General features: G+C 42.5%; 1 protein-coding gene across 1 annotated transcript; it reads left to right on the top strand.

Annotated features, from left to right (window-relative positions):
- Positions 1-14: 14 nt before the first annotated feature.
- LOC139390660 (dolichyl-diphosphooligosaccharide--protein glycosyltransferase subunit MAGT1-like) lies at positions 15-27,001 on the top strand. The gene is made up of 10 exons (XM_071137932.1): positions 15-164; positions 761-930; positions 1,881-1,998; positions 4,663-4,803; positions 6,609-6,749; positions 6,841-6,930; positions 16,516-16,579; positions 16,682-16,756; positions 26,566-26,656; positions 26,743-27,001. The coding sequence occupies exons 1-10, from the start codon at positions 75-77 to the stop codon at positions 26,756-26,758; spliced, it is 996 nt and encodes a 331-aa protein (XP_070994033.1). The 5' UTR covers positions 15-74; the 3' UTR covers positions 26,759-27,001.

Here is a 27,001-nt window from a genome sequence, read left to right as displayed (position 1 = left end):
ATCGACCAATCGGAATGTTACAGAGAATCCTTCAATGCGAGGTCAGTCGATTGACGGAAGCGCCTCTGTGAAAGATGATTAAAATGTATCTAAAAGTTTTATATTCGTTGTTGTTGATGTTGAGTTTCTATGGAATCCCTTCAACCGGACAGAAGAAAAAGGAGGTATTTTATTCTTAGCGCACGGTGTCATAATCATTACACTAGCTAGCAGGCTAACGTTAGCTCATGGGTCTAGGAGAGATAGGTTTAGCTAGCTAGCCATTAACTATTACGAAGGAACCGGTTACCTAGCTAGTTTGCATCGTCAGTATGCTTCATATATAAGTATCTAGCTCATTGTAATAACTAACACGTCACATATTGCCGTGTCTATGTTCTACTTGGTCTAGAACTTTGACCTTTCCTGCAGCTATAATCCGCATCATTCCTAAACGTTGTTAGCACTTCCGGGTGAGGAAATGTGCCCTCTTTCGGCTCGAGCTAGGTAGATACACTAGAGACTTGTTCTCTGAGAGGGTGGGCCAGTTGATGGACTGGGCTGGTATTAAGACCCTGATCTCTAACCCCTCTTCTCTCTCCCTCCAGACCCTGCTGTTTGAGTGGGTGGGCCGGTATAACACCCTGACCTGTAACCCCTAACCTCTTTGCCCTCTTCTCTCTCCCTCCAGACCCTGCAGTCTGAGTAGGTGGGCCAACTGATGGACCAGGTCGCTATACGACTCTGACCTCTAACCCCTCTTCCCCTTTTCTCCCTCCAGACCCTGCTCTCTGAGAAGGTGGGTCAGCTTATGGACTGGACAGGGAAGAGAGCTGTGATCCGTATGAACGGGGAGAAGTTTCGTCGCTTTGTGAAGGCTCCTCCCAGGAACTACTCTGTGGTCATCATGTTCACCGCCCTGCAGCCACAGAGACAGTGTGGCGTCTGCAAGTAACTTATCTACAAATTGTTACACCAGATAATGTGATTTAATCAAAGGTGTTTGGTATCCATTACTGGGAGTTACAGGGTGGGTACAGTTTGGTGTAGTGGAGGGAATTTTCTACCAACCTTGGCGATACTGTATTTGTCCACGATTCGTGCAAACATGAGTCTCATAAAATGTCTGTCTCCAGTGCAGGGGTTTCATTTGAATTGGGGTGACAGGTGGGTGTCACATGTCATAACCCTAACCCTACATGTCATGATAACCCTAACCCATAACAGAGACAATTTGTAGTCTGCCGGTCAGTAACAGAGACTGTGTAGTCTGCCCGTCAGTAACAGAGACTGTGTCTAGTCTGCCAGTCAGTAACAGAGACTGTGTGTAGTCTGCCGGTCAGTAACAGAGACAATTTGTAGTCTGCCGGTCAGTAACAGAGACAATTTGTAGTCTGCCGGTCAGTAACAGAGACAATTTGTAGTCTGCCGGTCAGTAACAGAGACTGTGTGTAGTCTGCCCGTCAGTAACAGAGACTGTGTGTAGTCTGCCCGTCAGTAACAGAGACTGTGTGTAGTCTGCCCGTCAGTAACAGAGACTGTGTGTAGTTTGCCCGTCAGTAACAGAGACTGTGTGTAGTCTGCCCGTCAGTAACAGAGACTGTGTGTAGTCTGCCCGTCAGTAACAGAGACTGTGTGTAGTCTGCCCGTCAGTAACAGAGACTGTGTGTAGTCTGCCCGTCAGTAACAGAGACTGTGTGTAGTCTGCCAGTAAGGGGTCACATGTTAGTTTTACACATGGATGGGACAAATGCATGTCCTAATATGCCTTTGTGGTACGCCCAGTACGCCAGACTTTTGTGACTATTCTATTAGTTCCATTGTTCTGGACACACTAAATCAATCGTATCTCAAATATTGAAAGGTATTTGACATACTGTGTGTGTCCACCCCCTCTACAGACAGGCTGACGAGGAGTACCAGATCCTAGCTAATTCCTGGCGTTACTCCAGTGCCTTCACCAACAAGGTCTTCTTCGCTACCGTCGACTTTGATGAAGGATCTGACGTCTTTCAGATGGTATAACTATTCTCTCTCTTTTAGTTTATTTCACCCTTCATGTGTTATTTAGAGCCGGGCTTTAAGCTGTCCATTAGAGCCTAACGGTTGGCATCGGTAAACCAGCCTGATCTCGACAGCTCACATTCTTTAAGTGAAACTACACTTGACAGCAGCTCTGTCTGGTTACTCTACCTGACTGGATCATTACAACATGAACCTTCTGGAACACTGCTTTAACTGGTGCATATCAACTCAGTAGTAGTATAAATGTTGTATAAATGAATATAGTAGTAGTTAAATATGTAGTGTATATGAATGTAGTAGTAGTTATATATGAAGTATATATGAATATAGTAGTAGTGTGTATATATAGTGTATATGAATATAGTAGTAGTTAAATATGTAGTGTATATGAATATAGTAGCAGTTAAATCTGTAGTATAAATGAATATAGTAGTATTTAAATATGTAGTGTATATGAATGTAGTAGTAGTTATATATGTAGTATATATGAATATAGTAGTAGTGTGTGTATATATAGTGTATATGAATATAGTAGTAGTTAAATCTGTAGTGTATATGAATATAGTAGTAGTGTATATTTGTAGTATATATGAATATAGTAGTAGTGTATATTTGTAGTATATATGAATATAGTGGTAGTGTATTTGTAGTATGTATGAATATAGTAGTAGTTTTGTATGAATATAGTAGTAGTTATATAAGAATATAGTAGTCGTCTTATATGTAGTATATATGAATATAGTAGTAGTTATACAGTGGGGCAAAAAAGTATTTAGTCAGCCACCAATTGTGCAAGTTCTCCCACTTAAAAAGATGAGAGAGGCCTGTAATTTTAATCATAGGTACACTTCAACTATGACAGACAAAATGAGAAAAAAAATCCATAAAATCACATTGTAGGATTTTTAATGAATTTATTTTCAAATTATGGTGGAAAATAAGTACAGATTTAACTGCTACTATATTCATATACACTACATATATAACTACTACTATATTCATATTTAATACAGATATAACTACTACTATATTCATATATAATACAGATTTAACTACTACTACATTAATATACACTACATATATAACTCCTATTATATTCATATATACTAAAGATTGAACTACTACTATATTCATATACTACTATATTCATATATACTACAGATTTAAATACTACTATATTCATATATACTACATATTTAACTACTACTATATTCACATATACTACATGAATATAATAGTAGTGTATATATGTAGTATGTATGAATATAGTAGTAGTTATATACACTGCTCAAAGGGAACACAGAAACAGACTCCATGAGGGTGGTATGAGGGCCCGACGTCCACAGGTGGGGGTTGTGCTTACAGCCCAACACCGTGCAGGACGTTTGGCATTTGCCAGAGAACACCAAGATTGGCAAATTCGCCACTGGCGCCCTGTGCTCTTCACAGATGAAAGCAGGTTCACACTGAGCACATGTGACAGTCTGGAGACGCCGTGGAGAACGTTCTGCTGCCTGCAACATCCTCCAGCATGACCGGTTTGGCGGTGGGTCAGTCATGGTGTGGGGTGGCATTTCTTTGGGGGGCCGCACAGCCCTCCGTGTGCTCGCCAGAGGTAGCCTGACTGCCATTAGGTACCAAGATGAGATCCTCAGACCCCTTGTGAGACCATATGCTGGTGCGGTTGGCCCTGGGTTCCTCCTAATGCAAGACAATGCTAGACCTCATGTGGCTGGAGTGTGTCAGCAGTTCCTGCAAGAGGAAGGCATTGATGCTATGGATTGGCCCGCCCGTTCCCCAGAGCTGAATCCAATTGAGCACATCTGGGACATCATGTCTCGCTCCATCCACCAACGCCACGTTGCACCACAGACTGTCCTCATCAGAAGCATGCCCAGGCGTTGTAGGGAGGTCATACAGGCACGTGGAGGCCACACACACTACTGAGCCTCATTTTGACTTGTTTTAAGGACATTACATCAAAGTTGGATTAGCCTGTAGTGTGGTTTTCCACTTTAATTTTGAGTGTGACTCCAAATCCAGACCTACATGGGTTGATAAATTTGAATACCATTGATAATTTTTGTGTGATTTTGTTGTCAGCACATTCAACTATGTAAAGAAAAAAGTATTTAATAAGAATATTTCATTCATTCAGATCTAGCATGTGTTATTTTAGTGTTCCCTTTATTTTTTTGAGCAGTGTATGTCGTGTATATGAATATAGTAGTAGTCATATGCAGTGTATATGATTATAGTAGTAGTTATATATGTAGTGTATATGATTATAGTAGTAGTTATATATGTAGTATGTATGAATATAGTAGTAGTCATATATGCAGTGTATATGAATATAGTAGTAGTTATATATCTGTTATTTGTGTATATAGTTGTAGTTACATATCTTATTTGTGTATATAGTAGTAGTCATATATGCAGTGTATATGAATATAGTAGTAGTTATATATCTGTTATTTGTGTATATAGTAGTAGTTATATATCTGTTATTTGTGTATATAGTAGTAGTTATATGTCTGTTATTTGTGTATTTAGTAGTAGTTATATATCTGTGTTATTTGTGTATTTAGTAGTAGTTATATATCTGTGTTATTTGTGTATATAGTAATAGTTATATATCTGTGTTATTTGTCTCCCCAGTTGAATATGAACTCGGCTCCCTCCTTCATCCATTTCCCTGCTAAAGGGAAGCCTAAGAAGTCTGACTCCTATGAGCTGCAGGTCAGAGGCTTTGCTGCAGAGCAACTGGCCCGCTGGGTCGGGGACCGCACTGACGTACAGGTAGCCCCTCCTGACCTCTCACCTCTTTACCTTTCACCTCTCACGCTAGGTATTTGCGTAATGTATTAGTCTGTGTTTATCTGAGTAGATATGGGTGATCAGGTGTGTATTTTTTAAATTAGTTTTATTTCAACTTTAATTAACCAGGTTGGCCAGTTGAGAACAAGTTCTCATTTACAACTGTGATCTGGCCAAGATAAAGCAAAGCAGTGCGACAAAAACAACAACAGAGTTACACATTGGATAAACAAACATACAGTCAATAAAGCAATAGAAAATAAATCTATATACAGTGTGTGCAAATGTAGTGTCGTGTCTTTGGCCTTGCCGGATTAAGTGATATGACATGCTATTCTATAAAATAATTTATCCGTAATTAATATTACCTGATTGAGCTAATCATGTAAATGTAATTAACTAGAGAGTCTGGCACCACAAAATAATATTTATAGAGTTATCTTCCGAATAAACTCTTAAAGACCTAGTAATATTTTACATCAATAGCAGTCAGTATTAATCGTCATCTTAATTCAGTCTCATCTGAAAGTTGTAAATTCTTAGTTATCTGCATGAACCCTGGCTAACAAGTTGAATCAGCAATACAAAATTGGGTTTAATTATTTATTTACTAAATACCTAACTAATCACACAGAATTACACATACACATAATTAATCATAATTTGATTACAAATTACGTCATAAAGGAAAAAGTCCCTAGCGGGCGGAACAGATATGACAGCTTGTTACACAAAAGAAAAGGGGCTGGGTGAAAGTGAAAGAGCGGAAAGACTGAGAAACAAAGGGCGAAGTTGTGCTAACGTAAATACAGTATCTTATGCATTCTAAATTACCGCCAATTTGGAAAAGGAAAATGCAATAAATATTTACTCTGAGCTGCGCTTCAGTAGGTTGGTGGTAGATGGAAGGCCATGTTGCCCAACCTAGTCCTTTGAAGAAGGTCTCTGATTGTCAATTGGATACGTTGTAGTAACGTCGTTGTGTGATAGACGGGATACTCTGTCTGTTCCTTCCTAACCCTCGTTTGCCGCGGCTGTTGCTAACTCAACGGCTATTAGGTATCTCTTCTGTAGTGAATAAGAGTTCAAAGTTCATACCATTCGCAACCAAAGCTCACGCTGATGTTGGCTTCGTTCTGTAGTTATTATCTGAACCATTCTGACATCGGACCATCGTCCTCACGTCCTCGGAACAGGAGGTTATATTGTCGTCAAGGGCTTATATAGGAAGGGAGAGGAGGGCGTGTTTGAAAAGTTTTATAGCCCTTGTCCCTTCCCAGGGGCGGGCCACTGATTGAGCAGAGCCCTCTTATGAAAACCCAAATCTCACATTTTAGAAGCTAAAATCACATTTCATCCCATCATGAATAATTTAATATTCAAACATTTAAATTGAACAACAATTCCATGTGAATCCGATAACTCTGATGTGTAGACTTTCCACTGTAGAGTTTGTCATCTTATCATTGATGAGAATGTCTCAGATGACAACCGAACTGGCATCATATTCAATAAGTACCACCGCATATGTTCCATTGGTCGGATTACCAGAATATAGTTCATTTCCCCCCACCTTCTGATGTTCCCAGAATCTCTATGTTAACCAAGGGTTTTGCAAATGTAACATCAGTACGGTAAAGTGAGGGAAAAGGGGGAAAGGTATTTATGACTGTTCTAAACATACCCCCAGGCCAACGTCATGACAGTAGTAAGATTAGGAAAGTAAGGCAATACAATATGTATGTGTGTGTGTCAATCTGTTTGTGTGTGTGTCTCTCTCTGTGTAGATCCGTGTGATCCGTCCTCCTAACTATGCGGGGCCGTTGATGCTGGGATTCCTGCTGGCAGTCATAGGAGGACTGGCTTACCTCCGCAGAAACAACCTGGAATTCCTCTACAACAAGAACGTCTGGGCCTTCTCTGCTCTGGTAGGAACACACTGGTTCATTATGTAGCTGACTATCAAAGTTATGGATGAATAAGTGTTGAGTCATTGTCAACGGTTTGCGTTCTCTCTAGTGTTTCTGCCTGATCATGACTTCAGGTCAGATGTGGAACCACATTAGAGGACCTCCCTACGCCCACAAGAACCCCACCACTGGACAAGTGGTACGTCCCTCTCTCTCTCTATAGATATCTCTCAACTTCTTATAGCTGGGGGCAGTATTGAGTAGCTTGGATGAATAAGTTGCTCAAAGTAAACAGCCTGCTCCTCTGTCTCAGTTGCTAATATATGCATATTATTATTAGTATTGGATAGAAAACACTCTAAAGTTTCTAAAACTGTTTGAATGATGTCTGTGAGTATAACAGAACTCATAAGGCAGGCAAAATCCTGAGGAGAAATCAAAACAGGAAGTGAGAAATCTGAGCTTGGTATGTATTCATCACAGTTCCCATTGAAATCCCCTTGGGATATTAATGATGTTGCACTTCCTAGGGCTTTCCACTAGATGTCAAACATCTATAGAAATTTGAATGAGACTTCTACTGTGTTGTGGGACTGAATGAGAGCAGAATGTATCAGGTGTCTGGCAGTCAGCCAATTTCTGATCATGCGCATTCCTCATGGTATCCACTTGCGTTCCATTGCTCACCGAGACGCAAAGGAATACTCCGGTTGGAACTTTATTGAAGCTATATGTTAAAAACATCCTAATGTACTTAGTTTGAAATGTTTCTTCGACCTGTAATATAACTTTTTGAATTTTTTGTCCGGCGTAACGCGCTAACAAAAGGAGGTATTTGGACATAAATAACGGACATTATCGAACAAAACAAACATTTATTGTGGACCTGGGATTCCTGGGAGTGCTTTCTGATGAAGATCATCAAAGGTAAGGGAATATTTATCATGTAATTTCTTGTTTATGTTGATGCCAACATGGCGGCTATTTTGACAATTTTTCTGAGCGCAGTCTCAGATTATTGCATTGTTTGCTTATTCCGTAAGGTTTTTTGAAATCAGACACAGCGGTTGCATTAAGGAGAGGTATATCTATAATCCCATGTGTATAACTTGTATTATCATCTACATTTATGATGAGTATTTCTGTTGAATGATGTGGCTATGCAAAATCACTGGATGTTTTTGGAACTAGTGAATGTAACGCGCCAATGTAAACTCATATTTTGATATAAATATGAACTTTATCAAACAAAACATACATGTATTGTTTGATAAAAAGCGCCCTGCACTTTCACTGGCTGTTGTAATATCATCCCGGTAACGTGATGTCAGCCCAAAGCATAACCCCACCGCTGGACTAGTGGTACGTCCCTCTCTCTCTCTATAGATATCTCTTAACATGGGGCAGCAGGGTAGCCTAGTGGTTAGAGCGTTGGACTAGTAACCGAAAGGTTTCATGTTCAAATCCCCGAGCTGACAAGGTACAAATCTGTCGTTCTGCCCCTGAACAGGCAGTTAACCCACTGTTTTTTGAATCCCCACTGGGATTTGAACATGAAACCTTTCGGTTACTAGTCCTAGGCCGTCGTTGAAAATAAGAATTTGTTTTTAACTGACTTGCCTAGTTAAATAAAGGTCAAATAAATAAATAAAAACACCACTGTTGGACAAGTGGTATGTCTCTCTCTCTATAGATATCTCTTAACATAACTCCACTGCTGGACTAGTGGTACGTCCCTCTCTCTCTATAGATATCTCTTAACATAACCCCACTGCTGGACTAGTGGTACCTCCTTCTCTCTCTCTATAGATATCTCTTAACATAACCCCACTGCTGGACTAGTGGTACGTCCCTCTCTCTCTCTATAGATATCTCTTAACATAACCCCACTGCTGGACTAGTGGTACGTCCCTCTCTCTTTCTCTCTCAATTCAATTTCAATTCAATTTAAGGACTTTATTGGGAACTTTGCCAAAGCAAGTGAAATAAAAAATCGAAAATGAACAGTCTCTCTATCAAATCAAACTTTACTTTTCTACAGGTGTAGACCGTAACGGGAAATGCCCTTATTTATTAAATAGACAAAAGTAAAAATAAGAATATAAAGTAACACAATAAGAATAACAATAAGGCTATATACAGGGGTTTCCGGTACCAAGTCAGTGTGCGGGGTTAGTACATTTGATCATGTAGGTAGGGGTGAAGTGACTATGCATAGATAATAAACAGTGAGTAGCAGCAGTGAAAAACAAATATGGGGAGGGGGGGGGTCAATGTAAATAGTGCTGGTAGCCATTTGATTAGTTGTTCAGCAGTCTCATGGCTTAGGGGTAGAAGCTGTTAAGGAGCCTCTTGGTCCTAGACTTGGCCCTTCGGTACTGCTTTTAAAACCTTTATTTAACTAGGCAAGTCAGTTAACTTCTTATGGCTTGGATCCCGTTAACGGGATCGATATGACAACAGCCAGTGAAAGTGGAGGGCACCAAATTCAAAACAACAGAAATCTCATAATTAAAATTCCTCAAACATAGAATTATTTTACACCATTTTAAAGATAAATTTGTTGTTAATCCCACCACAGTGTCCGATTTCAAAAAGGCATTACAGCGAAAGCACAACATATGATTGTTCGGTCAGAGCCTAGTCACAAAAACACACACAGCCATTTTTCCAGCCAAAGAGAGGAGTCACAAAAAGCAGAAATATAGATAAAATTAATCACTAACCTTTGATGATCTTCATCAGATGACACTCATAGGACTTTTTTTGTTCGATAAAGTTCATATTTATATACAAAAATCTGAGTTTACATTGGCGCGTTATGTTTAGTAGTTCCAAAACATCCAGGGATTTTGCAGAGAGCCACATCAATTTACAGAAATATTCATAATAAACATTGATCATGCATGGAATTAGAGATACACTTTTCCTTAATGCAACCGCTGTGTCAGATTTTTTTTTTTAATTACGGAAAAAGCAAACCATGCGATAATCAGGGTACGGCGCTCAGACAACAAATCAAGCCATACAGATATCCGCCACGTTGGAGTCAACAGAAGTCAGAAATCTTCATCAGAATGCACTCCCAGGAATCCCAGTTCCACATTAAATGTTTGAATTGTTTGGTAAAGTCCATCATTTATGTCCAAATATCTCCTTTTTGTTTGCGTGTTTAGCCCATTAATCCAAATGCTCAATGCGCGATCGCTTAGTTCAGACGAAAAGTCAAAAAAGTTACAGTGCCTTGCGAAAGTATTCGGCCCCCTTGAACTTTGCGACCTTTTGCCACATTTCAGGCTTCAAACACAAAGATATAAAACTGTATTTTTTTGTGAAGAATCAACAACAAGTGGGACACAATCATGAAGTGGAACGACATTTATTGGATATTTCAAACTTTTTTAACAAATCAAAAACTGAAAAATTGGCCGTGCAAAATTATTCAGCCCCCTTAAGTTAATAAAGGTGTAGTGCCACCTTTTGCTGCGATTACAGCTGTAAGTCGCTTGGGGTATGTCTCTATCAGTTTTGCACATCGAGAGACTGAAATTTTTTCCCATTCCTCCTTGCAAAACAGCTCGAGCTCAGTGAGGTTGGATGGAGAGCATTTGTGAACAGCAGTTTTCAGTTCTTTCCACAGATTCTCGATTGGATTCAGGTCTGGACTTTGACTTGGCCATTCTAACACCTGGATATGTTTATTTTTGAACCATTCCATTGTCGATTTTGCTTTATGTTTTGGATCATTGTCTTGTTGGAAGACAAATCTCTGTCCCATTCTCAGGTCTTTTGCAGACTCCATCAGGTTTTCTTCCAGAATGGTCCTGTATTTGGCTCCATCCATCTTCCCATCAATTTTAACCATCTTCCCTGTCCCTGCGGAAGAAAAGCAGGCCCAAACCATGATGCTGCCACCACCATGTTTGACAGTGGAGATGGTGTGTTCAGGGTGATGAGCTGTGTTGCTTTTACGCCAAACATAACGTTTTGCATTGTTGCCAAAAAGTTCAATTTTGGTTTCATCTGACCAGAGCACCTTCTTCCACATGTTTGGTGTGTCTCCCAGGTGGCTTGTGGCAAACATTAAACAACACTTTGTATGGATATCTTTAAGAAATGGCTTTCTTCTTGCCACTCTTCCATAAAGGCCAGATTTGTGCAATATACGACTGATTGTTGTCCTATGGACAGAGTCTCCCACCTCAGCTGTAGATCTCTGCAGTTCATCCAGTGATCATGGGCCTCTTGGCTGCATCTCTGATCAGTCTTTTCCTTGTATGAGCTGAAAGATTAGAGGGACGGCCAGGTCTTGGTAGATTTGCAGTGGTCTGATGCTCCTTGGGATGTTTAAAGCTTGGGAAATCTTTTTGTATCCAAATCCGGCTTTAAACTTCTTCACAACAGTATCTCGGACCTGCCTGGTGTGTTCCTTGTTCTTCATGATGCTCTCTGCGCCTTTAACGGACCTCTGAGACTATCACAGTGCAGGTGCATTTATACGGAGACTTGATTACACACAGGTGGATTGTATTTATCATCATTAGTCATTTAGGTCAACATTGGATCATTCAGAGATCCTCACTGAACTTCTGGAGAGAGTTTGCTGCACTGAAAGTAAAGGGGCTGAATAATTTTGCACGCCCAATTTTTCAGTTTTTGATTTGTTAAAAAAGTTTGAAATATCCAATAAATGTCGTTCCACTTCATGATTGTGTCCCACTTTTTGTTGATTCTTCACAAAAAAATACAGTTTTATATCTTTGTTTGAAGCCTGAAATGTGGCAAAAGGTCGCAAAGTTCAAGGGGGCCAAATACTTTCGCAAGGCACTGTATATTACAGTTCTGGGAAACATGTCAAACGATGTATAGAATCAATCTTTAGGATGTTTTTATCATAACTATTCAATAATGTTCCACCCGGAGACTTTCTTTGTCTTCAGAAATGCAAAGGAACTCAAGCTAACTCTCACGTGAACGCGCGTGATCAGCTAATGCCTCTCTGCCAGACCACTGACTCACTCCCCTCCCATTCCCACTCCTTTTACAGTAGAAGCGTCATACACGGTTCTAAAGATTGTTGACATCTAGTGGAAGCCTTAGGAAGTGCAATTTGAACCCATAGACACTGGGCACACATATTCGATAGGCAAAGAGTTGAAAAACTACAATTCTCAGATTTCCCACTTCCTGGTTGGATTTTTTCTCAGGTTTTTGCCTGGCATATGAGTTCTGTTATACTCACAGACATTATTCAAACAGATTTAGAAACTTCAGAGTGTTTTCTATCCAAATTTACTAATAATATGCATATATTAGCAACTGGGCCTGAGTAGCAGGCAGTTTACTCTGGGCACCTTATTCATCCAAGCTACTCAATACTGCCACCAGCAGAATTACAAGTTAAGAACAAATTCTTATTTTCAATGACGGTCTAGGAACAGTGGGTTAACTGTCTTGTTCAGGGGCAGAAAGACCGATTTTTACGTTGTTAGCTTGGTGATTCGATCTTGCTAGTTCAATGCTCTAACCACTAGGCTACCTGCCACCCCGGTAGAAGAGAAAAAAGTCTATGACTTGGGTGACTGGAGTCTCCGACAATTTTATGGGCTTTCCTCTGACACTGCCTATTATATACAGTGGGGAGAACAAGTATTTGATACACTGCCGATTTTGCAGGTTTTCCTACTTACAAAGCATGTCATTTTTATCATAGGTACACTTCAACTGTGAGAGATGGAATCTATAACAAAAATCCAGAAAATCACATTGTATGATTTTTAAGTAATTAACTTGCATTTTATTGCATGACATAAGTATTTGATACATCAGAAAAGCAGAACTTAATATTCGGTACAGAAACCTTTGTTTGCAATTACAGAGATCATATGTTTCCTGTAGTTCTTGACCAGGTTTGCACACACTGCAGCAGGGATTTTGGCCCACTCCTCCATACAGACCTTCTCCAGATCCTTCATGTTTCGGGGCTGTCGCTGGGCAATACGGACTTTCAGCTCCCTCCAAAGATGTTCTATTGGGTTCAGGTCTGGAGACTGGCTAGGCCACTCCAGGACCTTGAGATGCTTCTTACGGAGCCACTCCTTAGTTGCCCTGGCTGTGTGTTTCGGGTCGTTGTCATGCTGGAAGACCCAGCCACGACCCATCTTCAATGGTCTTACTGAGGGAAGGAGGTTGTTGGCCAAGATCTTGCGATACATGGCCCCATCCATCCTTCCCTCAATACGGTGCAGTCGTCCTGTCCCCTTTGCAGAAAAGCATCCCCAAAGAATGATGTTTCTACCTCCATGCTTCACGGTTGGGATGGTGTTCTTGGGGTTGTACTCATCCTTCTTCTTCCTCCAAACACGAGTTCAGACCAAAAAGCTCTATTTTTGTCTCATCAGACCACATGACCTTCTCCCATTCCTCCTCTGGATCATCCAGATGGTCATTGGCAAACTTCAGACGGGCCTGGACATGCGCTGGCTTGAGCAGGATTTTAATCCATGCCGGCGTAATGTTTTACTAATGGTTTTCTTTGAGACTGTGGTCCCAGCTCTCTTCAGGTCATTGACCAGGTCCTGCCGTGTAGTTCTGGGCTGATCCCTCACCTTCCTCTTGATCATTGATGCCCCACGAGGTGAGATCTTGCATGGAGCCCCAGACCGAGGGTGATTGACCGTCATCTTGAACTTCTTCCATTTTCTAATAATTGCGCCAACAGTTGTTGCCTTCTCACCAAGCTGCTTGCCTATTGTCCTGTAGGCCATCCCAGCCTTGTGCAGGTCTACAATTTTATCCCTTATGTCCTTACACAGCTCTCTGGTCTTGGCCATTGTGGAGAGGTTGATTGAGTGTGTGGACAGGTGTCTTTTATACAGGTAACGAGTTCAAACAGTTGCAGTTAATACAGGTAATGAGTGAAGAACAGGTGGGCCTCTTAAATAAAAACTAACAGGTCTGTGAGAGCCAGAATTCTTACTGGTTGGTAGATTATCAAATACATATGTGATGCAATAAAATGCAAATTAATTACTTACAAATCATACAATGTGATTGTCTGGATTTTTGATTTTTTAGATTCCGTCTCTCACAGATGAAGTGTACCTATGATAAAAATTACAGACGTCTACATGCTTTGTAAGTAGGAAAACCTGCAAAATCGGCAGTGTATCAAATACTTGTTCTCCCCACTGTAAGTCCTGGATGGCAGGAAGCTTGGCCCAAGTGATGTACTGGGCCGTACGCAGTACCCTCTGCAGCGTCTTACGGTCAGATGCCGAGCAGTTGCCATACCAGGCAGGGATGCATCCGGTCAGGATGCTCTTGATAGTGCAGCTGTAGAACTTTTTGAGGATCTGGGGACGCATGCCAAATCTTTTCAGTCTCCTGAGAGGGGAAAAGGCGTTGTCTTGCCTTCTTCACGACTGTCTTAGTGTGTTTGGACTAGAGGTCGACCGAATAGGATTTTTCAACGCCGATACCGATTATTGGAGGACCAAAAAAGCTGATACTGATTAATCGGCCGATTTTTATTTATTTATTTGTAATAATGACAATTAGCTGACGTGAGTAAGACATTTAAACGTGTTAACACTCGCAAGGCTGATGGCCCAGACGGCATCCCTAGCCGCGTCCTCAGAGCATGTGCAGACCAGCTGGCTGGAGTGTTTACCGACATATTCAGTCTCTCCTTATCCCAGTCTGCTGTCCCCTCATGCTTCAAGATGGTCACCATTGTTCCTGTACCCAAGAAGGCAAAGATAACTGAACTAAATGACTATTGCCCCGTAGCACTCACTTCTGTCATCATGAAGTTCTTTGAGAGACTAGTCAAGGATCATATCACCTGCACCTTACCCAACACCCTAGACCCAATTCAATTTGCATATCTCCCCAATAGGTCAACAGACGATGCAATCGCCATCACACTGCACACTTCCCTATCCCATCTGGACAAGAAGAATACCTATGTCAGAATGCTATTCATTGACTACAGCTCAGCATTCAACATCATAGTACCCTCCAAGCTCATCATTAAGCTGGAGGCCCTGGGTCTCAACCCCACCCTGTGCAGTTTAGGGACAAATAGCATTCTAGTTTGCATAGTTTTTTTGTTAATTCTTTCCAATGTGTCAAGTAATTATCTTTTGGTTTTGGTTGTGTCTAATTGTGTTGCTGTCCTGGGGCTTTGTGGGGTGTGTTTGTGAACAGAGCCCCAGGACCAGCTTGCTTAGGGGACTCTTCTCCAGGTTCATCTCTCTGTAGGTGATGGCTTTGTTATGGAAGGTTTGGGAATCGCTTCCTTTTTGGTGGTTATATTATTTTTTTCTGGATTTTGATAATTAGCGGGTATCTCTCTCGCTTTGTCTCTCTCTCCATCTCTGTTTTTCGGTCTCTCTCTCTCCCTCGGTCTGTCTCTCCCTCGGTCTCTCTCTCTGTCTCCTAATTTACACCTTCCGTCAGCTCCTACTAAATGATTTGATGTGGACATCCGGTGGACATCCGGTGCGGACGTCCGCTCCTATCCGCACCAACTCTGAAATCACTGCGTCCCTTTGTGTGTGTGTGTGTGTGTGTGTGTGTGTGTGTGTGTGTGTGTGTGTGTGTGTGTGTGTGTGTGTGTGTGTGTGTGTGTGTGTGTGTGTGTGTGTGTGTGTGAGAACTTCTTACGGGCCAACATCCGGTGACATTGCAGAGCGGGAAATTCAAATGACAGAAATATAATATTTACCATTCATAAAAATTCAAGTATTATACTTCAAAATAAAGCTGAACTACTTGTTAATCCAGCCGCTGTGTCAGATTTCAAAAAGGCTTTACGGCGAAAGCACACCATCTGAGGACAGCGACCCGCTTACAAAAGCATGAAAAACATTTTTCAACCAGGCAGGTGTGACACGAAAGTCAGAAATAGAGATATAATAAATGCCTTACCTTTGAAGATCTTCTTCTGTTGGCACTCCAAAAGGTCCTAGATACATCGTGAATGGTCCTTTTGTTCGATAAAGTCCTTCTTTATATCCATAAAAACTCATTTTAGCTGGCACACTTCATTCAATAATCCACCGGTTTCCCTCCTTCAAAATGCATACAAAATTAATCCCAAACGTTACTAATACACTTATCCAAACAAGTCAAACAACGTTTATAATCAAACCTCAGGTACCATAATATGTAAATAAACAATAACATTTAAGACAGAGAATAGTAAGTTCATTACCGGAGATAAATAACAAAGAACGCGCTTTCATCCACACGCATGGAAACACTACAGCCAAAATGCGAGCCACTTAGAAAAACTAAAACTTCTAGCTCATTTTTCCAAAAACCAGCCTGAAACTCTTTCTAAAGACTGTTGACATCTAGTGGAAGCCCTAGGAACTGCAATCTGAGAGGACTTCGCCTCATAATAAACATGAAAGCCATTGGAAACAGTGGTAGGCTGAAATTATTATTTTTTGGATGGTTTGTCCTCGGGATTTGGCCTGCCATATCAGTTCTGTTATATTCACAGACATTATTTTAACAGTTTTAGAAACTAGACTGTTTAGAGTGTTTTCTATCCAAATCTACAAATTATATGCATATCCTAGCTTCTGGGCCTGAGTAACAGGCAGTTTACTTTTGGCACGCTTTTCATCTGGATGTGAAAATACTGCCCCCTACCCAAGACAGGTTAATAACTGTGTGTGTTAATAACTGTGTGTGTTAACTGTGTGTGTGTGTGTTTTAACTCTGTCTTAACAGTGTGTGTTTGTTCATCACTGTGCGTGTGTTGTTTCAGAGTTACATCCACGGCAGCAGTCAGGCCCAGTTTGTAGCAGAAACTCACATCGTGCTGCTCTTCAGTATCCTTTACACACCTCAGTCTGACCCCTGACCTCTAACCCTGTATGAGAGCCTCTCATTGGCTACAGTTTCTCTCTGTGACCCTTAACCTCCTGTCCCAGACTCTGCTGTTACCATGGGGATGGTGCTGTTGCACGAGGCTGCCACGTCAGATATGGACATTGGCAAGAGGAAAAGTATGTATCTAGATATCTCTCTCTCTCCTCTCTGCCTGTCTCTCTCCTCTCTCTCGATCTCTGTCTATATTTCTCTCTCTCTCTGTCTATATCCATCTTTCTGTCTCTCTCTTTCAATTGAATTCAAAGTGCTTAATTGGCATGGGAAACACACTACATCACCAAAAGTATGTGGACACATTTTCAAATGAGTGGATTCGACTATTTCAGCCACACCCGTTGCTGACAGGTGTATAAAATCGAGCACACATTCATGCAATCTCCACAGATAAACATTGGCAGTAGAATGGCATTACTGAAGAGCTCAGTGACTTTCAAGGTGGCACCGTCATAGGATGCCACCTTTCCAACAAGTCAGTTGGTCAAACTTCTGCCCTACTAGAGCTGCAATGGTCAACTGTAAGTGCTGTTATTGTGAAGTGGAAATGTCTAGACCAGTGGTTCCCAAACGTTTTATAGTCCCGTACCCCCTCTAGCACCAGGGTCAGCGCACTCTTAAATGTTGTTTTTTGACATCATTGTAAACCTGCCACACACACACTATACGATACATTTATTAAACATAAGAATGAGTGTGAGTTTGTCACAACCCGGCTCGTGGGAAGTGACAAAGAGCTCTTATAGACCAGGGCACAAATAATAATATCATAATAATCAACAATTTTGCTCTTTATTTAACCATCTTACATATAAAACCTTATTTGTTTATCAACAATTGTGAATAACTCACCACAGGTTAATGAGAAGGGTGTGCTTGAAAGGATGCACATAACTTGTATTGGAGAGAGTCTCAGTCTTAAATCACTTTCCACACACAGTCTGTGCCTGTATTTATTTGCCATGCTAGTGAGGGCCGAGAATCCACTCTCACATAGGTACGTGGTTGCAAAGGGCATCAGTGTCTTAACAGTGTGATTGGCCAAGGCAAGAAACTCTGAGCGTAGCTCTATCCAGAAACCTGGCTGTGGCTTCTGATTAAATTCAGTTTTCACAGAACCGCTTGTTTCAATTTTGTTGAGTCTCTCTTGTTCCCATATTGGTAAGTGGACTGGAGGCAGGGCATGAAAGGGATAACGAATCCAGTTGTTTCTGTCATCTGTTTCGGGAAAGTACATGCGCAACCAACTCACTCAGGTGCTTCGCTATATCACATTTGACATTGTCTGTAAGCTTGAGTTCATTTGCACACAAAAAAACTTAGTGATGGAAAGACCTGTGTGTTGTCCGTGTTAATGCAGACAGAGAAGAGCTCCAACTTCTTAATCATAGCTTAAATTTTGTCCCGCACATTGAATATAGTTGCGGAGAGTCCCTGTAATCCTAGATTCAGATCATTCAGGAAAAATCGTCTCCCAGACAGGCCAGTCGTGTGAGAAACTCAAGCGGTCAGACAAGTGAAAATGATGGTCAGTAAAGAAAACTTTAAGCTTGTCTCTCAATTCAAAAAAATGTGCCAATACTTTGCCCCTTGATAACCAGCGCACTTCTGTATGTTGTAAAAGTGTTACATGGTCGCTGCCCATATCAGTGCATAATGCAGAAAATACACGAGAGTTCAGGGGCCTTTGTTTAACAAAGTTAATTATTTTCACTGTGGTGTTCAAAACGTCTTTCAAGCTGTCAGGCATTCCCTTGACAGCAAGAGCCTCTCGGTTGATGCTGCAGTGTACCCAAGAGCCTCTCGGTTGATGCTGCAGTGTACCCAAGTGGCATCGGGAGCAACTGTTGCAGGCGTGTTACCACTCCACTATGTCTCCCTGTTATGGCTTTGGTGCCGTCAGTACAGATACCAACATGAGCAGCAGCTACGTTTGGCTACATACGGACCGTTAGTGGAATTTCCATAAGAGAGTAACGTTTAATGTGATTGGATGTTCATTATTTGGCTAGTTTTTATTTCGATGAACACTGGATGGTTTCATTGTATTTTTGGCAGTGAAATGAGGCTACTCAGGCGAGGAAAAAACCTCACCCAAATGTGTAGCCCCGTTGGAAAATATAAATGGACTGTTTGAAGATGTGAAGAAGAAAAAAAATTGCGTTTAAATTTTATTTTAAATGTTTTATGTGAATCACATTTCATTTTGGCGGAACACCCGGGCCACAGAACGCGACCGCCGACTGCTGAACCGCGTAAAAATCCAATGTCCTCGTTTGTAACACCCATAACCGAGTTCCAAACTGCCTCTGCAAGCAACGTCAACACAATAACTGTTTGTTGGGAGCTTTGTGAAATGGGTTTCCATGGCTGAACAGCCGCACACAAGCCTGAGATCACCATGCCCAATGCCAAACATCGGCTGGAGTGGTGTAAAGCTCGTCGCCATTGGACTCTGGCGTTCTCTGGAGTGAAGAATCACGCTTCACCCTCTGGCAGTCCAACGGACAAATCTGGGTGTGGGAGATGCCAGGAGAATGCTACTTGCCCCAATGCATCGTGCCAACTGTAAAGTTTGGTGGAGGAGGAATAATATGCATAATCCATCTTTGTAGCAAAAGTTTGGGGAAGGCCCTTTCCTGTTTCAGCATGGCAATGCCCCCGTGCACAAAGCAAGGTCCATACAAAATGGTTTGTCGAGATCAGTGTGAAAGAACTTGACTGGGCTGCACAGAGCCCTGACCTTAACCCCATCGATCACCTTTGGGATGAACTGGAACACCAACTGTGAGCCAGGCCTAATCGCCCCCAACATCACTGTCCGACCTCACTAATGCTCTTGTAGCTGATGGAAGCAAGTCCCCGCAGCAATGTTTCAACATCTAGTGGAAAGCCTTCCCAGAAGAGTGGAGGCTGTTATTGCAGCAAAGGCCTTGATTTTGTAAGGAGATGTTTGACGAGTAGGTGTCCGCGTACTGAGATGTTTGACGAGTAGGTGTCCGCGTACTGAGATGTTTGACGAGTAGGTGTCCGCGTACTGAGATGTTTGACGAGTAGGTGTCCGCGTACTGAGATGTTTGACGAGTAGGTGTCCGCGTACTGAGATGTTTGACGAGTAGGTGTCCGCGTACTGAGATGTTTGACGAGTAGGTGTCCGCGTACTGAGATGTTTGACGAGTAGGTGTCCGCGTACTGAGATGTTTGACGAGTAGGTGTCCGCGTACTGAGATGTTTGACGAGTAGGTGTCCACGTACTGAGGTGTTTGACGAGTAGGTGTCTGCGTACTGAGGTGTTTGACGAGTAGGTGTCTGCGTACTGAGGTGTTTGACGAGTAGGTGTCCGCGTACTGAGGTGTTTGACGAGTAGGTGTCCGCGTACTGAGGTGTTTGACGAGTAGGTGTCCGCGTACTGAGGTGTTTGACGAGTAGGTGTCCGCGTACTGAGGTGTTTGACAAGTAGGTGTCCGCGTACTGAGGTGTTTGACGAGTAGGTGTCAGCGTACTGAGGTGTTTGACGAGTAGGTGTCCGCGTACTGAGGTGTTTGACGAGTAGGTGTCCGCGTACTGAGGTGTTTGACGAGTAGGTGTCCGCGTACTGAGGTGTTTGACGAGTAGGTATCTGCGTACTGAGGTGTTTGACGAGTAGGTGTCCGCGTACTGAGATTTTTGTCGTACTTCTGGTCATGTAGTGTATTGGTGTTTTTTCTCCATTTAATAAAAACATATTGTAAGAATTATTTTTCCACTTTGACAGAATATGTTGAGTAGATCTTTGACACAAAAAATTACATCCATTTTAATCACACTTTGTATTACAACAAAATGTGGAAAATCTCAAGGGTTCTGAATACTCTCTGAAGGCACTGAATATTTCTAAATGTCTCTTTTTATTTCTCTATCTCTTGATATTTCTCTACCTCTCTCTCTTTTTATTTCTCTACCTCTTTTGAAGTAGCTGGTCCAACTAGGCTTGATGAGTATGTGACACAGGTGTGCTGGAACTAACTGTCTCTCTCTCCCCCTCTCTCTGTCTCTCTCTCCTCTGGCTCTCTCTCTCCTCTGGCTCTCTCTCTCCTCTGTCGCTCCTTCCCCCCTCTCTCTCTCTGCCTCTCTCTCCTCTGTCTCTCTCTCTCTCCCCTCTGTCTCTCAATTCAATTTCAATTCAAGGGCTTCATTGGCATGGGAAACATGTGTTAACATTGCCAAAGCAAGTGAGGTAGATAATATATAAAGTGAATATATATAAAGTGAAATAAACAAAAATTAACAGTAAACATTACACATACAGAAGTTTCAAAACAATAAAGACATTACAAATGTCATATTATATATATACAGTGCCTTGCGAAAGTTTTCGGCCCCTTGAACTTTGCGACCTTTTGCCACATTTCAAGCTTCAAACATAAAGATATAAAACTGTATTTTTTTGTGAAGAATCAACAACAAGTGGGACACAATTGTGAAGTGGAACGACATTTATTGGATATTTCAAACTTTTTTAACAAATCAAAAACTGAAAAATTGGGCGTGCAAAATTATTCAGCCCCATTCAGTGAGGATCTCTGAATGATCCAATGTTGACCTAAATGACTAATGATGATAAATACAATCCACCTGTGTGTAATCAAGTCTCCGTATAAATGCACCTGCACTGTGATAGTCTCAGAGGTCCGTTAAAAGCGCAGAGAGCATCATGAAGAACAAGGAACACACCAGGCAGGTCCGAGATACTGTTGTGAAGAAGTTCAAAGCCGGATTTGGATACAAAAAGATTTCCCAAGCTTTAAACATCCCAAGGAGCACTGTGCAAGCGATAATATTGAAATGGAAGGAGTATCAGACCACTGCAAATCTACCAAGACCTGGCCGTCCCTCAAGGAGAAGGAGAAGGAGAAGACTGATCAGAGATGCAGCCAAGAGGCCCATGATCACTCTGGATGAACTGCAGAGATCTACAGCTGAGGTGGGAGACTCTGTCCATAGGACAACAATCAGTCGTATATTGCACAAATCTGGCCTTTATGGAAGAGTGGCAAGAAGAAAGCCATTTCTTAAAGATATCCATAAAAAGTGCCGTTTAAAGTTTGCCACAAGCCACCTGGGAGACACACCAAACATGTGGAAGAAGGTGCTCTGGTCAGATGAAACCAAAATTGAACTTTTTGGCAACAATGCAAAACGTTATGTTTGGCGTAAAAGCAACACAGCTGAACACACCATCCCCACTGTCAAACATGGTGGTGGCAGCATCATGGTTTGGGCCTGCTTTTCTTCAGCAGGGACAGGGAAGATGGTTAAAATTGATGGGAAGATGGATGGAGCCAAATACAGGACCATTCTGGAAGAAAACCTGATGGAGTCTGCAAAAGACCTGAGACTGGGACGGAGATTTGTCTTCCAACAAGACAATGATCCAAAACATAAAGCAAAATCTACAATGGAATGGTTCAAAAATAAACATATCCAGGTGTTAGAATGGCCAAGTCAAAGTCCAGACCTGAATCCAATCGAGAATCTGTGGAAAGAACTGAAAACTGCTGTTCACAAATGCTCTCCATCCAACCTCACTGAGCTCGAGCTGTTTTGCAAGGAGGAATGGGAAAAAATGTCAGTCTCTCGATGTGCAAAACTGATAGAGACATACCCCAAGCGACTTACAGCTGTAATCGCAGCAAAAGGTGGCGCTACAAAGTATTAACTTAAGGGGGCTGAATAATTTTGCACGGCCAATTTTTCAGTTTTTGATTTGTTAAAAAAGTTTGAAATATCCAATAAATGTCGTTCCACTTCATGATTGTGTCCCACTTGTTGTTGATTCTTCACAAAAAAATACAGTTTTATATCTTTATGTTTGAAGCCTGAAATGGTCGCAAAGTTCAAGGGGGCCGAATACTTTCGCAAGGCACTGTACATCTCCATTTTGGATAGATAATTCTTCGTGTTGTTGTTTGTTTGGTGTTTTCCAATTTTCCCAGAAGTGGTTAGAGTCTATGGATTCTTCAATTACATTGAGCTGATTTCTGACATGCTGTTCCTTCTTTTTCCGTAGTGTATTTCTGTATTGTTTTAGTGATTCACCATAGTGAAGGCGTAGACTTGGGTTTTCAGGGTCTCTATGTTTTTGGTTGGACAGGTTTCTCAATTTCTTTCTTAGATTTTTGCATTCTTCATCAAACCATTTGTCACTATTGTTAATTTTCTTCGGTTTTCTATTTGAGAGTTTTAGATTTGATAGGGAAGCTGAGAGGTCAAATATACTGTTAAGATTTTCTACTGCCAAGTTTACACCTTCACTATTACAGTGGATTGTTTTACCCAGGAAATTGTCTAAAAGGGATTGAATTTGTTGTTGCCTAATTGTTTTTTGGTATTTTTCCAAACTGCATTCCTTCCATCTATAGCATTTCTTAATGTTACTCAGTTCCTTTGGCTTTGATGCCTCATGATTGAGTATTGCTCTGTTTAAGTAGACTGTGATTTTGCTGTGGTCTGATAGGGGTGTCAGTGGGCTGACTGTGAACGCTCTGAGAGACTCTGGGTTGAGGTCAGTGATAAAGTAGTCTACAGTACTACTGCCAAGAGATGAGCTATAGGTGTACCTACCATAGGAGTCCCCTCGAAGCCTACCATTGACTATGTACATACTCAGAGTGCGACAGAGCTGCAGGAGTTGTGACCCGTTTTTGTTGGTTATGTTGTCATAGTTGTGCCTAGGGGGGCATATGTGGGAGGGAATGCTGTCACCTCCAGGCAGGTGCTTGTCCCCGTGTGCTGAGGGTGTCAGGTTCTTGTCCGGTTCTGGCATTTAGGTCGCCACAGACTAGTACATGTCCCTGGGCCTGGAAATGATTGATTTCCCCCTCCAGGATGGAGAAGCTGTCTTCATTAAAGTATGGGGATTCTAGTGGGGGGGATATAGGTAGCACACAGGAGGACATTTTTCTCTGTTAGGATAATTTCCTTTTGAATTTCTAGCCAAATGTAAAATGTTCCTGTTTTGATTAATTTAATGGAGTGAGTTAGGTCTGCTCTATACCAAATTAGCATACCCCCTGAGTCCCTTCCCTGTTTTACACCTGGTAGTTTGGTGGATGGGACTACCAGCTCTCTGTAACCTAGAGGGCAACCAGTGGGTCCGTCTCCTCTATACCAGGTTTCTTGCAGGATGACAATGTCTGTATTACCGATTTCTTTGGTGAAGTCCGGGTTCCTGCTCTTTAGGCCAAAGGCAGATGACCTCAGGCCTTGGATATTCCAGGATGATATAGTGAAGGCTTTTTGTTCCATAGAGTGTCCAATGTTGTTGGTCGTGGTTTGGCCTCAGGCCAGTAAGTGTGAGCAGAGCCTGCTGAGCATCTGGTACATGCCATTGGCTTGGGCGAGTGTGAGAGTAGGGGTTGGGACTGTTTGCCCGCTCACTACCTGGGCGTATGTGTGGCTTCCATGTTGAGGCCCTCTTTGCGGGGGTGGGGTGCATGGGGTGGGCAGGAGTGGCATAGGTCTGATCTGAGGGGTTCTAAATGGGGTGTGGGCAAGGTTGACGTGGGGGGGGGTGTTGATTGGATGGGGTGGGGGTGTGGATGTGTCTGGGGGTGCTGTGGTCTGGATGTAATTCCTCTTGGCGTGGGTCCTCTATGTGTAGGTCCGGGGGGGGGGGGTCCTGCAGGTCTGGGAGGGTGTCTCGCTGGTCTGGGTGGGGTGTCTATTGATCTGTTGCTCCTGTGTGAAGTTTTGGGGATACGTTTGAGAGCAATGTCCTTTAGAGTTCGGGCAAAGGTGGGCACTGCTGCCTTGTAGAGGTGGACCTGGTCATAGAGGCTGTTCAAGTCCAGGGTGGAGTGGTGGGCCAGGAAAACATTTGGTTTTGAGGCACAGTCACAGGAAATACTTGCGTTTACCCACTGTATTGTGGCAGGGTGGAAGTCTGTTCGCGGTAGCAGGGTGGAGATAACCACTTGTGCGTTAGGGAAAGTAGAAGATGCCTTTTCAATCACTCCATTCAGTGCTGTGGCCACCCTTTCCTGCTGTGCTCTCAGGTCGTTTGTGCCTGTGTGTATTATTATGTGGCTGGGTGAGCCTAGTTGGTCCTCAGACAGAAGGTCGAGGGCGCGCTGGGTGTTTGGACACCAGAGTTTAAACACACTGTGTTTGGGATTTTTTTTTTTCTTCTATATATTTCCCATTTGAGTCCATACGTAGTACAATCTGTGTCTTGTGTTTGTCCTCAGTGGGTGTGGGGGGGTTGTCAGAAGGGCTATCAAGGTGGCTGACGGGGGGTGCTCAGAGGGGGTGAGGGCCGCTGGGCTTGGGGTTCTTCATTTGTCTGTTCTGCTGTGATGTCGACTCTATGGTCAGGGTCTGGTGTGGACTGTTCTGCTGTGGTGTCGAGACTTTTGTCGGGTGCTGAGGAGGGCTGTTCTGCTGGCTTCTCTGTGGGGGTGGCCACCTCTCTAGTGGGTTGTTCTCTGTCACACGCCGTCCCCCTCAACCTCTCCTCTGTCCTCCTCACCCTCTCTTCCATCCCCCTCACCCTCTCTTCCATCCCCCTCAACCTCTCCTCCACCAGCAGTCTGATCCTCTCCTCTAGTGCTCTGTTCTTCTCCTGATCCTGCTCTTTCTCCTGTTGAAGTTGTCTCACCACTGTCCAGAGTGCAGATATTTCTCTCTCTACCTCCAGCATTCCGGGTCTGGTTAAGGGGGTGTTGTTGTGCTGGACTGTTGTCTGGGTCTGTGCTGACTGAAGTGTAATCACCTGCTGTTCCAGCTCCACCTGCCTTACCTCCAGCTGGGTGAATTTATCCTTCATTTCAATGAGGGAGTAGTAATCTGTGCTGGGAGGTTGACTCTCCGCTGGGGGTTGCTCGTCTGTGGGGTTACATAATGAAGAGGTCTGGTCTGACCCGCTCGGGGTGGGGGTATCTTTGTCAAGGGAGAGCTTCTCCTGCTGGGCTGATTCTTTAATTTGGTGAAAGTCCAGCTGAAACTGTTTGGGATTACCCTGTACCAGTACTGTTCCGGACTTATAGAGGTTTATATTAGCTGACTCAGAGTCCTCGTTGTCAAGTATTCTGAGTTTCCACCCCTCGTTAACCTCCCCTCTCTTAACAAAGGGGTAGTCTGCCCCTTATAGCACTGTGCCATGCCAGGGGATGGTTTGTGTGGAAGATGAGGTTGCTGATGTTCCCATTTTTGTAATAGTCAGCAAAAAGTGTCTCTTGATTTTCCATAAGGAGCTTCATTTTGTAATCTTTTCTTGCCTTATCATTCTTTACATGCACAGGGTACTGTATTTTAATTACCTCTGAACAGCGGGAGGGAGCTTCTAAGGCCTCTCCATTTGGTTGGGGTAGACTGTGTGACTCTCCTGCCATTGTTGGGCTAATGGGCTTTGACACCTCTCACTTGACACATCAGTGCTAGTTGAAGCTGTATCAAGCTTGGCAGAATTATGTTAGAATTCAGTCCTTATAAAGTAATGTTGTGTATTTTTCTTCTTGGCTTTTGGAAATAAAATATAGTTTCCGACTAAACATTACTCACTCAGTTCCAGGTTGGATGGTGTTTTCAGGTTTCTGTTGTTTTCCAGAGAATTTGCTGTATAGAGTAATCATCCTTGGTAGTTGTGAACCTTCCAGGTGATTCTGTAATTCCGTCCAAAATCAGGTTGTAGGTTTTAAGTTTTGATTTGAAGTGGGGGTTATGTTGTAGAGGGTAGAATCCAGTATGTGTTCCTGACAAAAAAATCAAAGTTTATCTAACTCCTAATCTTATCTTTTTTTAAGAAAAGAAAATGATGAAAAATGCAGGAGCTCATCTGATCGTGACCTCTGCTCTCTCTCTCTTTCTCTCTCTCTTTCTCTCTCTCTCTCTCTCTCTCTCTCTCTCTCCTTTCTCTCTCTCCTTTCCCCCTCTCTGTCTCCTCTGTCTCTAGTCATGTGTGTAGCAGGGATCGGTCTGGTGATGCTCTTCTTCAGTTGGCTGCTGTCCATCTTTAGAGCTAAATACCATGGATACCCTTACAGGTAATAAACACACACACACACACACACACACACACACACACACCTACTTTTCATTCCGTTTTCTGACTGACTGTTTGTGTTTCCAGTTTCCTGTTGAGTTAGAGAGCTGGGATGAAGAAGCCTGGAAGCTCCATAGTGCCTCGGACGCCTCACACACCAGAACACTGTTCATCTGGGGTTATCTCCTCTTCTGTTGCTGGAAACTACCAGGAAGACATTGTTTACATTGACATTCACAAAGTTCACAATGTCTTTTTATTAATAAATACTGTACATGACTATAAACATAATCCATTAAATGTAAATATGAAGGTGACCATTGACAGCAGCAGCAGACGGGTCATA

The sequence above is a fragment of the Oncorhynchus clarkii genome, chromosome 31, assembly GCF_045791955.1.
Source record: "Oncorhynchus clarkii lewisi isolate Uvic-CL-2024 chromosome 31, UVic_Ocla_1.0, whole genome shotgun sequence".
NCBI lineage: Eukaryota > Metazoa > Chordata > Actinopteri > Salmoniformes > Salmonidae > Oncorhynchus > Oncorhynchus clarkii.
This window is presented reverse-complemented; position numbering and strand designations above follow the sequence as displayed.